This window comes from Delphinapterus leucas, chromosome 16 (genome assembly GCF_059928025.1).
Source record: "Delphinapterus leucas isolate spDelLeu-1000000601 "Yukka" chromosome 16, BTC_Dleu_Yukka2, whole genome shotgun sequence".
NCBI lineage: Eukaryota > Metazoa > Chordata > Mammalia > Artiodactyla > Monodontidae > Delphinapterus > Delphinapterus leucas.
In genome coordinates, this window is record NC_143144.1 from 59,735,675 (window position 1) to 59,752,370 (window position 16,696).

Genomic DNA, 16,696 nt, shown 5'->3' on the forward strand with positions numbered 1-16,696 from the left:
AAGCCGGAGAGGAACTGGGAGACCTGGAGTATCAGGAGACTGTGCAAACAGGCTTAACCTCTGCCCACCCAGCACGAGGGGCTCTGAGCCCATCAGTGAGCCTGGGCCCAGCCTCCAGAGTGCCAGCACCTGCCCAACTCCAGTCTTCCTCTGCCACTTTCTAGTGGAGCCAGAGAGGGTAGCCTGGGGAAGTGAACCACGGAGAGGGCTGGGATGTCTTCCTCTCTCTCCGAGCCTGTTTCCTTCTCTGTAAAATGAGAGGGAGTAGACTAGACGATAGTCAAATTCCCTTTCAGCCCTGAGAATGTGATTCTCCCCAACACTCCCTATCCTTATCCCACTATCCTGAGGCTGCAGCTCCATCCATGGTCCAGCTGAGTTAGAAGGAGCGCCTCTTGTGGGGCCCTAGGCCAGCAGGCTACCGTGGCCCATGAAGGGCTGCGTGCTGGGAGAAGGGGTAGGAACAGCATGACTGGTTGTGTCCAGTTGGTTGGCTGTCGAGGTGTAGACCTTACTGAGCCCACATAGATCTGGGCAGCATCCCTGCCTAGGACACACCGGGGACTAAAGGTCCAGCTGTGGGTGGGAAGTGAGATCGGCTGGGAGTGCAGCCGCCCTAAGCTGCAAGCACAGCCCCGTCTGCCGGAGCCCAGGGCAGGCCAGCCTCGGGATGCAGAGCTATGGGGCCAAGACAGAGCCTGGGGCTGGGGACCCTCATACAGGCACCTCTGCCCCCCAGGAGAAAACTTCCGGAGAATTTGGAAACCCGGGAAATAAGGAATAAAATGAAATATGTGGAAAGCTCTTGCCCTCTCCTTTTAAAGCATCTTTTACAGATTTAAAGTTTGTTACTTTGATGTATTCTGTATAACTTGGATTGGTCATAAAGGGATCATAATTGGTGTAGTACATGTAAATGTACAGTATATTTAGGCAGTAATTACAAATTTAATAACTGTATTCTTGGAAGTATTATAAATGCTTGTGTCAAATTCAGGCACAGACTGCCAACCTTGAAGCAATCTAATGTCTTCATTTTCACGACCTTATGAGAAGCAGACACAACTTGAGGTTAGGATAGTAAAACAAGAGTTATGTTTTTCAGCCTTAGGGTCCTCCATAGTGTCAAGTGGATAGCAAAAGTGCTCATTTTCAGAGAAAGATACTGAGGGAAAGCATCTCTAAACTGATTGAATATAACTTTTACTGTATAAATCTGTGTCTAATAAGTCTGTTGTCCGGCCATCACTGAACTAAAGCATCTCTGCTGCTTTGGCAGCTTCCTTTTTATTATTCCCTTGGTCTCCTGGATGCTGACATTTGCCTTACTTGAGATAAGCCTCCCTACCCTTCACATGTTATTTGACTGTTCTTTGTATGATCTGGTTTATTGGTCCAATTCAAATAGTTTCAAACAAATCAGTGTCTTTCTTACACCAAAAAACAAAGTTTCTTTGGTCTTTTATAAGCACTGTTTATTAATCTTTGAGTCATGAATACTTTTGAGAACATGATAAAAGCCATCTAGATATTACATATATGTATCTGTAACATCACATGTATAGTTTTATATGGACTCCCTGAAGCACATCCATGACATCCTACAAGATCGGTGAACCCCAGTTTAAAAGCCTTGCTGTAGAAAATGGAAGAACCTGAAACATGCAAGAAACAAGAAGCAACAAGATGTTCTGTTATAGGAAGGATTTGCTTAGCATAATCCCAGGTTACTTTCCTGGACCGAATACCTATTTTCTGGGTCTACATTATTTGAGAATGTCATTCTAGAATCCATTCCCAAGTATACGGCTTGTTCTGTAGTCCAGGTCCTGTCATCTACTGGCTGTGAAATCTTGGATATAATACTTAACCCCTCCGAGTTTCAGTTTCTCATCCATAAAATGGGGATTTAAAACAGATCAACATCATAGGTTGATATGGGGATTAAGTGAGATAATATACAGAAAATATTTAGGACAGTGCCTAGCCTGATAGTAGGTGCTCAGTGAATGCTAGCTAGTCTAGGTGCAAGTAGAAACACAACTCTGCCCTTGGATCCTAAGACCTGAAAAAATAGCATAAATTATCCGGTGACTGAAATTTTCTTAATAAAGTCTTTCACTTTGCTTTTCTCTGTACTTGTAAAAGGAACTGCACTTAGATTCTCCGAAACAGTTGATTTGATCTGGCCCATTTGGTAAGGAATGTCTGACAAAAGTGCACTGTCTGATTCAGATGTAGTGATTGCTGTAGAAATTGGCTTTAGAATCTTCAGGGACTTCTGCACTTGAACTGAGAAGACATCCTCATCAAACACAGTGCTTCTAACACTTCTGGGTGCTTTAGATTCTCAGCTACTCCTGCTTCTTGAAGAGCCTCTTTGTTTTTCAGAAAACTCTCCAAAGAGATTGATACTCCACCCCATGGGATTTTACTACAGACTTTCAGTGTCAATATTTTATTCTTTGTGTCCTGTTTTTCTTGCCTCATCCTAATGACAGCAGTGACAATATGAGATTTTGCTTGTCAGATGACTTCTTTTTCCTTTTCTTTGGCTCTTTTGGGGAGTATCTGACTTCATGTTATCATTAAAAGACAGTGTGGTACAGACCTAGCTTCACACGTTGGCTCTGTCAGTTACTAGCTCTGTAGCCATAGGAAAGTCACGATGCCTCTCTGTGCCCCCATTTTCTCAACTTGAAAACAAGGAAGTGATACTGATCATCTCGAAGGCTCTTCCATCTTTAAAACTTTGTAATCTTAGGAAACAATTATCCAACAGGAAATGCCCATCCTCTTGTAGTATGTGGGTTTTTATCCATGTGTAATTCTTGGTGCTGCTTTCATGTTCCTAGCATTGTCAGTGAGCAAAGCAAATGCTTTACTGCTTCCTATCGTCTGTCAGATGACATATTTCATAACTGATGTATTCTGCTCTGAAGCTATTTTTCTCCTCTTTCTGCACTTTTGCCTATTTGCTTGAAGGAGGTGGTGTGCTGTCATACAGTTTTAGAGTCTGTCTCTGCTCCTCTTTGTCCACCCATCGGTAGTAATGCAACGCCCAGTACTCTGTCGATTCTTCCTTGCACAGATTCCATTACCCATTCATATTCACTCACTAAAAGAAGTTTGCTCGCAGAATGCTGCTGGGCAAATGGTATGACAGTCTTAGTAATTTGAAAACTTCCTGCAGTGTGTGCTTTCTATTATCGACAATGGTGTTCCAGAAGAATATATGGCTCTGGCAAGAGTTTGGTCAATTTGTTCCTGTTCTTCAGGTGTTACCTGTGTGCTAAAGAAGCCATTGAGGTGCTTTGTATGCAGTGGCTTATACCTTTGTTGGCTCAGGGGTCCTGAACGGGCACCTCTTGGTAGTGATGCTGTACTGATGTTACAGAATCCAGTGATACTGTAATGATGTTACAGAATCCACAGCAGCAGAATCACAGCCGTGTGCTTGCATGCTTTTTCCTCATCATACGTCTCTTCTCTCACACTTAAAAAAATGCTTGAATAGCACTTCCCAGATTCAGTTTTTAAAATAGAATTTGGAAATGTGTCTCTCAATCAACAGTTCTGTGTCTTTCAGCAGGCCAGAGTTTCTATATGCTGGAAGTTGGACCATTTGCAAGAGAAAGATCCAGTGGAAATAAACACTGCAATAGGGGTGCCTCCAGGTAGCTGGAAACACCTTTCTAGTCATCCCACATTTCCTCTTCTCTCCTGAAGCTAAGTAAGGGATTGTGTGACACAACCTTAGAGTACAAGGAATTTGTGTGTGAAAAGCTGAGGGAGCTATGCAGCTGAAAATCAGAATTCAGATGCATTTCAATTCCTGTTTATTGAGAAAGAAGCATCCTTCTCTTCCTGACTGCTTTGTGGACATTAGGATCACAAGACCAAGAACTGGATTTCTGTATTTTTCTATTCAAAACCTCTACATCCTCACTAACTCTCCTCTGTCTTAGGCCTTTTTTTTTTTTTAAATATATTTTATTTATTTATTTTTGGCTGCATTGGGTCTTTGTTGCTGTGCGCGGGCTTTCTCTAGTTGCGGCGAGCGGGGGCTACTCTTCGTTGCAGTGCGCGGGCCTCTCATTGCAGTGGCTTCTCTTGTTGCAGAGCACCGACTCTAGGCGCGCAGGCTTCAGCAGTTGTAGCATGTGGGCTCAGTAGTTGTGGCTCACGGGCTTTAGAGCACAGGCTTAGTAGTTGTGGCGCACAGGCTCAGTTTCTCCTTGGCATGTGGGATCTTCCCTGACCAGGGCTCGAACCTGTGTCCACTGCATTGGCAGGCAGATTCTTAACCACTGCGCCACCAGGGAAGGCCCTGTCTTAGGCCTTTTTTGACAACGAAATGCCATATTATTAATCTCTCTAGGAATTGATAGATGTTGCTGACTTGTCCACTTGAAGTCCTCTCCACTGAGAGATGGTCAGGAGGATTGTACATTTAGTTGACAATAGAAGTCAATGAAAGAAAACCCACACAGAGCAAACACAGATTCTCTCTGCTATCTCTCTGGGAGTTCAAAATGATCTCTTGTTTGACAGTTCTACCCTGTTGTTTGTTCTTGAGTTTTAAAATATAAGATACTAGCTATATTAATAAGTAGAGAGAAAATCATTCTGTTGCATGATAAAGCTGAGTCACATCCTATGAGTCCCTTGCTTTCATCATCCTGTATAAATCTTTCATCGTCTTATAAAAATTCACGATCCATTGTTCAAATTATTTGTAGAAAAAAAGCAGATTCAAACATTTACATTTTGCCCAGCTTTTACCTCTTCAAAGGGCACCAACATATATGAAACAGAAAACAATACAACCCACCTGGAATTGGCTATTAAGTCCAATAGAGTGATAGAGAATTAGTCAATAAGTTTTTATTGAGCATCTACCGTATTCTCAACTGTATTACAGAGCAGAAGACAGGGCCTGCCCTCCATTTGATTATGATCTGTTTGAGGAGGAAAACAACAGGGCTGATGTTTCATGAACTGTAGTGACATGGTAAACCATGGAGCACAGACACTATAGAAGTTTAGAAGAGAGAAACTTCTCCGATGGGTAGAATAGTAGGGGTTTTAAGCCTTGAGCTTATAAGGGAAGGAAAGGGAAACTATAGCAAGAAGAAGAAAATGAGGTGGCAAAAGCAGAGATTTCACAGCATTCAAGCCAGTGAAAACAGTCACACTAAACCAGAAGGGGTGAGAATCAGAGCTGAGAAAACTGGGTGGGGAAGAGTACCTGGGAGGCTTTGAACGCCTGGCAGAGTGTAGACTGCCTGAGAGACACCCAAACTCTAGACTACAGAGAATCCATGATGGCTCTTACAAGGGAAGTGATGTGATGAAAGCAGCGTTTCATGAGGGCTAGCCAAGCAGCCATGTGAGGCACAGACTGAAGGAGAAGAATGTGGAGGCAGGGAATACAAGCAAAAAAACTGTTGTGGCAGACCAAGGGCAGGTGCTTAGGCACTGAGCTGTGGAGGTGGTGGAGGAAATGAAGGTGGGACAGATGTAACAGATATTGCTAAGGAGAATTGACAACACCCAGCGACTGACTTCAAAGCTGGGCGTGCTATGTCAAGAACGACTCCAGAGGTTTTGGTCTGATGGTCTTCAAGTAGGTCAGTAGAACTGACTGAGGGGAAGGTGATCTCTTTTATTCCTGTCAGGGTTGAGGTGACAGTGGGACAGCTAATGAAAAGGTTCACAGGCAGCTGGGAATGCAAAAGCCTGAGCTGCATCCCTGTCTACTTAGGGAAGGATGAATCATTCAGATGTGTTAAGGTAGCGGTGAGGAAACTCACACGTTTCAGGAAAGTTGGAGGTGAGGTCGACTTTAAGGGGAGAGTGACAAGGAGAGAGAGAAACGCTTTGGAATAGCCATCGGGAGGATAAGGTCTAGGGCAACTGATGAAAAGAAAGTGGGCCAGAGATGCCTAGTTCTTGCCTTCCTCCAGCCACACCTCTTCCCAGGGTTGGACAGAGGCACTAGAGTGGGAGAGTGGCACTGGCTGACGAGGAGTGTAAGGGAAATATGGAGAGGAGAAAGGGGACCCAGGACCCAGGAAAGGATGAAGTAGTCTCTAGGGCATGGAAGTATGGGAGAGGACAAATTTATTGTCATTAGAGATTGGAGCATGCTAAATTGCAAAGAAGGCGGTGACCACTTCATGGCGATGGAGGGGGCAGGCAAGGAAGGGGGGCCATTCAGGTACAGCTGTGTTCCAGAGATATCTGTGGACCATGGGTATCTCCCTAAGATTGGCTCGCTTTGCCTTCACTCCAGGATACTAGGAAAGCCCTTCCTCCCACTCTCCACACTCTAGCTAATAGACACCTCCAGGGACAGAAGTCTAGCACCTCCAGGGACAGAACTTGATCTGATCCATTTGCACTGTTAGCTCAAAGCTCCTGATTTGCTTCAGGGATGGTTTTCTATCATTTAAATGCCATGAACACTGACAGCAAAATAGCCCACTGGCTGGCCCCCCACTCTTCACACCTGCCAGGCCCAGCACCTGCAGCTTCACTTGGAGAGGACAAGGAATACCCATCAGCTCCCGTACAAGTCCTGGTGGGGTGTCCTCCAAGCCTGAAGGAAAGATGGGGTGTTAAAGAGGGGAGAGGTGAGCAAGATGATAGAGGTCCATTTGGCTACTGGATAGACCACAGCTGAATATCTCACTGGGAAGGAGGAGTAAAACCAGGTCATCTCCCTCCCTTCTCCATCTGGGTTTGGGCTACAAAGAGACACAAGCAAAGGCAAACACACATACACACATGCACAGAGAGACACACAAGGAGCTACACAGAGCAGAGGTGCATACACACAGCTGATCATAGGACATTTAGGTAAGCTTAGATACATGTAAGGGCACACCTGGACCTTCTCATTCAGGTGTGCCCCTACATGTCTGCACTCAGCGCTTTCTTTTCCATGGAGTACCCTTGTGTGAGCAGAGGCAGGCCCCTCTCTTCCAGGCCTCACCCCTTCCCCTTTGTGTTTTTCCAGGTCGTGACATGGCGAGCACCACTCTGCCTGGTTACCCCCCTCACGTGCCCCCCACTGGCCAGGGAAGCTACCCCACCTCCACCCTGGCAGGAATGGTGCCTGGTAGGTGACAATGCTGCAGCTGCCTAATTTAGGTGGGAGTAGCTAAACTGTGGGTGAGCTGCTGAGTGGTCTGTAGTCTGAGACTGGGGCTGGGGGAGACCCAACATCTCCTCCCCTGCAAACCACTGCTGTTCTATCCCTCTCTCTCCCTAGAGGCTGCAGCCGGGGTCCCTCATCCTCCCTCATGAGTAATCCAGGGAGGGAACTTGCAGAAGTGCTTGCAGTAGTGTGCACCTTTCCGTACGTCCTGGCCCCTCCGCAGTGCCCACCCACCCCAGTCTGTGCCCAGGAGCACGCAGCCTCAGCTCCACACTCAGTGCCCCAGCCCACCCCCAGCCAGCTGACACTGCTTGGAAGAGTCTGCCCTGGTTTCCATGGAAACTTGGAGCCAAGAACCATTTCCAGGGGCATGTCTGTCACTCAGACAAAGCCACCCTGGTCCACACCAACCCACAGGGAAGACCAGTGTGGAGACCCGACCCCACCCCAGGGAGAGAAGGGAGTTATTCCCTAAGGAAAGAGGAACAGAAGACAGACTGTGGCAGGAACCAGAGAGACTGGCTTCACAGAGAGACAAGCTGGAGCACCTCCACATCTCCTGAGAGGAGCCCTGGGCCCTCATTGCTCCTGGGGGCTCTGACCCGTCCCCATCTGAGAGGAGCTGGGTTTGGGCTGTGTGGATCAGAGAGACAGAGGCCATATTTGGGGTCTGGTGACTGCAGCTGGAGGTTGTGCTCTCCCCAACCCCTCACCCCAGATTGGGAGCTGGGCTTGAAGCCAAAGAGAGTTGAAGTTCCTAGTCACAGAAGCACCAAAAAACTCTTGTCTTAAAGAGGATGAGACTCACTGGGCCTGCTTCCTGTCCTGCTGGCTGCCCTCTGTGTGCCCCTTTCCTGAAGCTCAGCTCTCATGCGGGGGAGGATAGAGTAGGGTGACTGGCCCCATTCCTGGACCGTTCATTCAGGGACAGCCCCTGGGTAAGCAGAGGTGGATGTAGGGGGCTGGCCAAGAGGGAGATTGCTGCTGGGTGTTGTAGAATAGGGGATGAAGGGAGTTAGAGGAACTGGGTAAGGAGAGCTGCTGGTGTGGGTGAGGGTATCCCTGCCCAGATTTGGGGTAGGGTGAATGAAAGTGTCGGGTGCCAGGAGATTCTTCAGGGAAGGGTCCAGCAGTGAGCAGGTGGAGGCTGGAGGAGGTCTTAGAGAGGCGGGGGTGAGGGAGGGGAGAGTCTGCAAGGGGATGGGGATGAGGGGAGCCTCAGAGAGCTCATGGTGGCAAGGGGGGAGTCGTTCAACAGAATCTAGTGCTGATGAGGAAATTACACTTGTTTCATTAGCGATGGGGAAGGAGATAGCTCAGTTCCTCTTGGTCACAGTTGAGCTCAGAAGCTCATTATCCTGCTGCACGCATGCTTTCCCTCCTCGTCAATAAACAGGCTTTCCAGTGGCTGCATCCCCCACCCCCACCCCAGCTCCCTCTCCGAGAGGGGCCCCTTCTCCTCTACTTAACCCGCGGTTAGGGATCACTGTAAACAGTCTGGGGTCATCACACAGGAGAAAGGGCGAGGGGGAAACCCGGAGGCCTGGCCTTTCTCCCGCGAAGGGAGGGAAGCAGCTTCCGACGGCTCCCAGCCCACGGGGCCCTCCGCTCACCGCTTGAGAACCGGCGGGCAGTCCACCTGCCTCCCGCCGCCTCCTTCCCCTGCTGCGTGGCCCACCTATCAAATCTCTAGAGGGAAAGGAGGGAGGGGGGTGTTTCCCAGCAGAGCCCCCACCCCTTGTACTGGCACCATGCTGAGATGCCATTCTCAGGACTTTCTGGGACAAAGTGTCCCGAGGGCCTGTCTTCGCAACCCTCCCCCACTTTCACCCTATGGGGCTGTGGCTCCTAGAACCAGAGTTTCCACTAAAGAGACCCTGGCCCCCAACACAGCGGCGTAGGCGCTCCTGGACCCGGAACAAACCCTTCCTGGGTGGCCCGGAGCGCCTCCGCGGGGGGAGCCCCAGGCGGGCACCGCCCCGCAGTTACCTCCACGCCGGTGTGCGAGGCGGGTCGGTGCTTTTGCGCGCACACGCATACACACACCCCATGGGCTCCCCCCATTTGGACCAGGTGGATTGTTCCGCCTCCACCCTGCCGTCCGCCCGCAGTGGGCATTACCCTGCCCGCTGCACCTGAACCTCGGAGAGACGGGGGAGGCCGCTGGCTGGGCACGTCGGGTCCGCTCCGGCGTTGCGCCGTGTCTGATTCCCACTCCCTCGCCCTCCCGCAGGGAGCGAGTTCTCCGGCAACCCGTACAGCCATCCCCAGTACACGGCCTACAACGAGGCTTGGAGATTCAGCAACCCCGCCTTACTAAGTGAGTACGCCACCTGGCTGGCCGGCGGCTCAGCGCTTCCGTCCGCCCGCCGGCCAGCTCGGCAGTGCTTCCAGACGCGGGTCCAACTACCCGCGACCCGCCCTTTGGGTGCCCAGCCGGGCAGGCTCGTTAGCGCAGCACTGAGGCCCCGGGATCCCTAGAGGACGCCTGCGCCTCCCGCCCCTTCCTAACTCTCCCCTCCGCTCCCTTACCCGTCGCTGGAAGGCTCTGCGCCGCCCCCACCCTCGGGCCCCCTGAAGGTCCGCAGTCGGGCGGCGGCCGACACCGACCGGGTCCCTCTCTCACCCGGTGAATGCAGCTCTCCTGGGGGCAACCAGCCCCGCAGCCCAGCCAATGCCTCCCTGCCCGGACCCTGCTAGACCCCAGCCCGGGGAGGTCTTTGCTTTGCTTTTCTTTCCTTTTTTGTTCTCCTGTTTGTCCTCTCACCCAGCCCATTCTTCTCCTGTGTTAACTTCCAGGTTCCCCTTATTATTATAGTGCCGCCCCCCGGGGCTCCGCCCCTGCCGCTGCTGCCGCTGCCTATGACCGCCACTAGTTACCGCGGGGACCACATCAAGCTTCAGGCCGACAGCTTTGGCCTCCACATCGTCCCCGTCTGACCGCCCACCCCGGAGGGAGGGAGGATCGACGCGACAAGAAGCCTCCCGGCCACCGCCCCAGACCCACCCCATCCCAGGACCCCTACAGCCCTTCACTTCACCCCGTCGAAGGCCGGACAGGACGGGTGGAGCCGCGGGCGGGACCCTCAGGCCCGGGCCCGCCGCCCCCAATCCCTCCCGCCGCCCCTCCCCGCCTGCCTGGACTGCGCGGCGTCGCGAGGAGGGTCCGACCCAGCTCATCCCCGCCTCTCCCGAGCCGACCCGGGAGCCGACCAGCCACACCACCGGACTCTGGCCGGGCCCGCCGCTGCGCGGGGGACACGTTTCTGTGACACACAATCAGCGCGGACTGCAGCGCGGCCCAGCCCCGGAGCAGCCCGCCTCGGACGCTCCGGCGCCCGGGAGGCTTCGCTGGGCAAAGGAAATTAAGAACAAAACGATGTTCTGCAGAAGAGGGAAGAGCCTCCTGCCAAGTCCTCGGGAAAAAGTCCGCACCCCGGCGCCAACCGGACTGCCCCCACCTGTGCCCTGCCCAGAAGGTGGAATGGAATGGGGGCGTGAGGGCCGGGCTCTAGGGACGGGGACGGGGGGGGGCGGGGCGCTGGGCTGTCAGGTGTTTCCAAGGTTGTGACCCAAGGCACGCAGGCCTCAGCAGCCCGCACCCACGGAGCCCGACTCTTGGCTCTTCCTTACTCCACCTGAATTGCCCAGTTCCCCAGGGCCCAGGCATCTCCTACTAGTGACCAGACTCTCAGCCCCGCCTTGCCCCTACGTCAGCGTCTCTTCCATCTGCCGACCTCGCACTTCCCCCTCCTGCCCGTCCTTTTCCCAGCCCACGATGCTCTGCATCTCTCCTCCCTAACTCGCTGCCTCGCCGGAGGCTCTTCCGTGCCTGCCTCAGGACCAGTTAACGCAGGCCGCGGCACTGGTCTTCCCCGAGCGGTTGCTTGATGCCCCCCCCGCTCCCCCGACACAGACTCTCAATCTGCAGGTGGTGGTGGGAGCAGGGTCTGAGCTGGCGTATGAAATGCGCGGGGTGGGAGGTGGGGGGCTGCCCACTCCACCCCCTCCCACCCACCTCCAGCCTCCTCCTCTGGCAGGAAATGAACAGGGCCGCAAAAAGTCTACATTTATTTAATATGATGGTCTTTGCAAAAGAGGAAAACAAAAACGAAAACCCAACAGGCTGCTGCTTCGTAGAAAGACGGTGTGTGTCGTGTGAAGGCGAACCCTTGTGTATATAACCCCACCCCGTCCACCCCGCCCCGCCCCGCCCCGCCGGGTAGAGTCCCAGTTGCCCGCCCGTCCTGCCTGTAGATACGCCCCGCTGTCTGTGCTGTGAGAGTCGCCGCTCGCTGGGGGGGAGGGGGGGACACAGCTACACGCCCACTAAAGCACAGCACGTCCTGGGGGAGGGGTTTTTTTTTTTCTGTTACAAAAAATTACGAAAGAAAAGAAATCTCTATGCAAAATGACGAACATGGTCCTGTGGACTCCTCTCGCCTCTGTTTTGTTGGCTATTTCTCTGTAATTCCCTGTTTTCGCTCTCTCCTCATCTCTCTCCTCTGCATCTCTCCCCTCTCCATCTCTCTTCTCTGCTTCTCTCCCCCTGACTCTGTCTCTCTCAGTCTTCATCTCTCTTGTCTCTCTCCCTCCCTCGGCCTCTCTCCCCAGTCCTGCCCTGGCTGACTTGCCCCCTGAGACTAGATCAGAGGTGGCAGCTCCAGCCCCCAGGCTCGCCCTTCGAGGCCGTGCCCCGCGCGCCCTGGGGCGCCGGCGGCCGGGCCGCCCTGCCCCGTAGTTGCTCTCTCGGTAGCGGCGATGCGCCCTGCATGTCTCCTCACCCGTGGATCGTGACGACTCGAAATAACAGAAACAAAGTCAATAAAAGTGAATAAATAAATAAATAAAAATCCTTGAACAAATCCGAAAAGGCTTGGAGTCCTCGCCCAGATCTCTCTTCCCTTGGAGGCTTTTTTTTTTTGAAAAGGAAAACGAGAGAAGAGAATAGTTAAGGGATGTGCCGGTGCCCAGCCAGGCTCCAGTGGCCCGAGCCGGGCAGCGAGGGAGCCGAGGTTCAAACTCCGAGGCCCGTCCCATTCCAGTCCCTGTGGGGCTGGCGCGACAGGGGACCCAGACCCAGGACCCAGCCGAACCTTCGAAAGATCCCCTGATGGCTCTGGTCTCCTTGGCCACTTTCAGCGCGTCGGTTCGTTTTGATTCTTTTCCTTTTTTTTTTTTTTTTTTGCACATGACAAATAAATAATAATAAATAATAATAATAATAAAATTTTGTATGTCACTCCCCATGGCTCCAGGTTTGTCTCTACTTGTCTCTGGGACAGGCCTTCCCTCACACTGGTTGATCTCAAATAAACCCTCAATAATCCTCCCAAGGGCACTTCCATTGCGACCACCCTGCCACCCCTTTGCTGAGACCCTCCTCCCACCCCTTTGCGGACCCTCTCATCGGCAGCCGAAAGCCGGCAATGGCCCAGACGAGACTGCCTGCCCCCCCACCCCCTCTTCGGGGCGAGGAGTTTTCGCTTTGCAAAACTTGAGACTACCTTCGAGTGAGTGATTTGGTCTCCCTACCTCTCCAACCACACCCAAACTTAGGGTGCAGGCTCTCAGAATGCGACGTCGGAGGTCCTCTCCGCATGGGTGGGGGGTTGTCTGCTGTCCTGTCTCCTTCCTCCGTGCCTCAATTTTTATCCCCCAGGCCTCACAGATACCACAGACGCTTGCCACCAGTTTCCTCGCTGCTCATTTATTTCCGGGCCGGGACAGCGTCCAGCCCCGCAGAGACCGGGGAAGAACCAGAGGGCTCAAGTGACCTCGCGCACCCCCTGATTCTGGTGGAGTCCCGGCCTGGGTGAGCAGCTGCTAGGATTGGTGCAGTCCGGGTGTATCTTGAGGGCATACAGGTGCCTATATTGTGGGTCGGTTGGTTGGTCGCTGGCTCCCATTTCTGTTGGTCTGCGTGGGTCTACATGTCCCTGTGTGAGTCTGAGGGTGGGGAAGTGGGAGAACTGTTGGTTTTCTCAGACACCCTTACTGTTCTTGTGCCTGGGTGTCCAGTGAAGGATGAGTGTCTGTCCCTGGGTCTCTCTCCCCTGTTTGGGGGAGAAATGGAGTGATTGTCCAGGCTGCTTCTGAGATACTTGGAAGGGGTTTGCTCTCCATCCCTTCAGCAACCTCCCAGTTCCAGCCCTCCCACAAAGGCCACGGCCTCCACCTGTTCTCCGCCCTTGGATACTTTCCTTCTCTGCCCCTGGGAAACCTTCCCAGCTCAGCTTCCATCTCTGTCTCCTCCCACTTGAAAGCCTCTTGAAGCTCTGAGCTGCCAGGGGTGGCTGGGCAGCTGCAAGCAGAGCCTAGAGGCAGACCTAGGAATGACCTTTCCCATTGGCTGCGGGCAGTGTCTCCCAGGCACCTCCTTTCCATCATGATTCCAACAGGCCTGTCTTTCCCCAAGCCTATTTGCCCAGCCTACTCACATCATGACACTGTGGGACCCCCAACAAATCTGCAAGCCCTTAATCAAGTCCATCCCCTTCCTTCTCCCTCCCCACTTGTGTCTCCTCCCTATTCCCATCTTAGCAAATGACAGTCCCACCTTCCATCCTGCCCAGTGCTGCTCCTTTTAATCACCAGTCTCTTAGAAGAGTGGTCTTCAAACTTCTTTGATCATACACCCTATCAGTAAAAAGAAGTCAATGTGTACTTGCAATGTAAGTATAGTTACTTGTTTACAAATTCCATAAATGTACTACTAGACCAACATACTATGAATCTTATAAGACATAAAATAGAAAAAGGATGAGATTGGAATACATAGAAATTCCAGTGTTCTCTTCTCATGCATAAATAATCTTGTTCCCCCTGGAAGATGTGCACCCCACTTCAGAGAGCCTGCTCAGAACCCATGGAAATCCAGCATGGCAGAACTCCTGATTATTGCCTGGTGCTCAGCGAGTGAATTCCTGGAGGTCCTCAGGGCACTGGGTTGGCCCAGTCAATGCTGCGCTCAACACGCAAAGCAGGCTATCTGGCCCCCACTGCCTGGCTTTGCCTCCAGTTGCCCCCAGAATGGGAGTCCTGGCCTGCTCAATTCATCAGTTTGGGAGCCAGGGCCTCTTACCTGGGTCCCACCAGAGCTTCTTACCTTCTATTCTATTTCTGGTCTCCTTCATACCAAATTGGACAGCGAGGATCCGCTGTTAACAGTAACCACCACTGCCCAGCTTTCATGCTGTGTCGCTCCTAGGGTGCTGATTTCTGCTTGGAATCAGCCTGAGGGCCCCCAAGACATGTTCTACAATCTTTGACCAGTTGCCTGCTCTAACTGCAGTCCCATTTACCCACCCCAAACACAAACAGGGCCTATTCTCCAGCCTCGTTGTTCCTCAGAACTCACCTAATTCTGACTCTGCTAGCCCTGTCCCCCCACCCTACTCCCACAGAGTTCCCAGCTGAGGTTCACCAAGTATGACAGTTAGAAACTGTCCTGGGTTGAGGGAACGGCAGGAGCAAAGACATGGAGGCATGGAAATATACCAGACAAAATGTGGCTGGAGGGCTTCCCTGGTGGCGCAGTGGTTGAGAGTCCGCCTGCCAATGCAGGGGACACGGGTTCGTGCCCCGGTCCGGGAAGATCCCGCATTCCGCGGAGCGGCTGGGTCCGTGAGCCATGGCCGCTGAGCCTGCGCGTCCGGAGCCTGTGCTCCGCAACGGGAGAGGCCACAACAGTAAGAGGCCCGCGTACCGCAAAAAAAAAACAAAACAAATGTGACTGAAGTATAAGCTGCCTGGTGAAAGACAGAGGGGGTTGGGAGAGGTGACAGGAGATGAAGCTTAAAGGTAGTTGAGAGCCAGGACACTAGAAATGTCCAAATGGTATCCATCACTTGACAGCTACTTTAAGGAAGCTGCCCCACTCACATCCCTTCCTGCCCATGTATCCACCAATAACTCTGTTACTAGAATTGGACTCATGCACAAATCCAAGCTAAGCCAATTAGTCCCCCTCTCTCAGGACACAGAACTAGGAAGTACAGAGAGAAAGAGGCCATTTACCATGAAAGTCAAAGCCCAACGGAGGCCCTGAGGTGATTCCCCAGTCTTCTTCATCTCAGTCAAGGACAACTCTATTCTACCAGTCACTCAAGCCAAAACCCCAAATCTTCCCTGACTGCTCCTGTCTCTCCCATCACATATCTGATCCACCAGCAAAACCAGACAGCTCTACCTTTAAAAGATCCAGAATTTGACCACTTCTGGTGATCTGCACTCTACCATCCCAGTTCAAGCCAGTAAAATCCTTCACCTCGATTTGCAAAAAAAGTTCTAACTGGCCTTCCTGTTTCCATCTTTGCCCCACCTACCCCAGCCAACTCTCTCCCCATCAGCAGAGTGATTCTCCAAAATGTAAAGTAGAGCATGCTCCTCCTCTGCTCAGAGCCCCCCAGAGGCTCCCTTTCTCCATCATAGTCAGAATGCTAAAACTGATCTATAAGGTCCTACATGTTCTGAGTGTCCCCTGTCGCCCCACCTCTACCCCTACAACCCCCCCCCACCAGCTCACTGTGCTCTGAGCCTGTTGCGCTCTGTGCCGTGCTTCGCCTACACCAAGCATGAGCCTTCTCAAGACATTTGCTTTTTTTTTTTTGGCCACGCCACGTGACATGTGGGATCTTAGTTCCCTGACCAGGGAACAAAGCTGTGCCCCCTGCAGAGGAAGCGCGGAGTCCCAACCACTGGACCACCAGGGAATTCTCAAGACATTTGCTCTTTTATTTTTGAGGTTTTTGGTTTTTTAAAATTTATTTGGTTGCTCCGGCTCCTTAGTTGTGGCATGCGAACTCTTAGTTGCAGCATGCATATGGGATCTAGTTCCCTGACCAGGGACTGAACCCGGGCCCCCCTGCATTGGGAGCATGGAGTCTTAACCACTGCACCACCAGGGAAGTCCCAAGACATTTGCTCTTTTTTTTTTTTTAAGAAAGAGCATCCAATATTTTTATTTTTTTAATAAATTATTTTATTTATTTATTTTTGGCTGCGTTGGGTCTTCGTTGCTGTGTGCGGGCTTTCTCTACTTGTGGCGAGCAGGGGCTACTCTTCATCATGGTGCGCGGGCTTCTCGTTGCAGTGACTTCTCTTGTTGCGCAGCATGGGCTCTAGGCGCATGGGCTTCAGTAGCTGTGGTGTGCGGGCTCAGTAGCTGTGGTGCACGGGCTTGGTTGCTCTGCGGCATGTGGGATCTTCCTGGACCAGGGCTCGAACACGTGTCCCCTGCATTGGCAGGCGGATTCTTAACAACTACACCACCAGGGATGCCCAAGACGTTTGCTCTTGATGTGCCTTTTCCCCCTAGCAGCCCCATGACTGGCTCCCCCACTTCCTTAAGATCTCCGCACCCCCCCTTCCATTTGAAACTGTCCCTCCCCCATCCTGTGTAGTTCTTATGGGACTGTCAATCAGAATGCCCCATCAGCTCCTGACCATAGATGTGGGCCTGAGACCTATGCCTGGCCAATGGGGACCCCATATCCCGGTTCAAAGCACGTAGATTTCAAGTTATGAAGA

General features: G+C 52.1%; 1 protein-coding gene across 6 annotated transcripts in view; it reads left to right on the top strand.

Annotated features, from left to right (window-relative positions):
- PAX2 (paired box 2) overlaps positions 1 to 11,311 on the top strand; it is a 79,246-nt gene extending 67,935 nt beyond the window's left edge. For 3 of the 6 annotated variants that reach the window (XM_030759307.2, XM_022569042.2, XM_022569047.2), the window contains 3 exons: positions 7,025 to 7,126; positions 9,399 to 9,485; positions 9,965 to 10,114. In XM_030759307.2, the coding sequence (XP_030615167.2) occupies positions 7,025 to 7,126; positions 9,399 to 9,485; positions 9,965 to 10,041 (266 nt within the window). In that variant the 3' untranslated portion in view covers positions 10,042 to 10,114. Of the gene's footprint in view, positions 1 to 7,024; positions 7,127 to 7,281; positions 7,371 to 9,398; positions 9,486 to 9,964 lie in introns of those variants that run through there. The other 3 variants (XM_022569041.3, XM_022569044.3, XM_089898058.1) reach the window with 2 other exon arrangements.
- Positions 11,312 to 16,696: the final 5,385 nt, after the last annotated feature.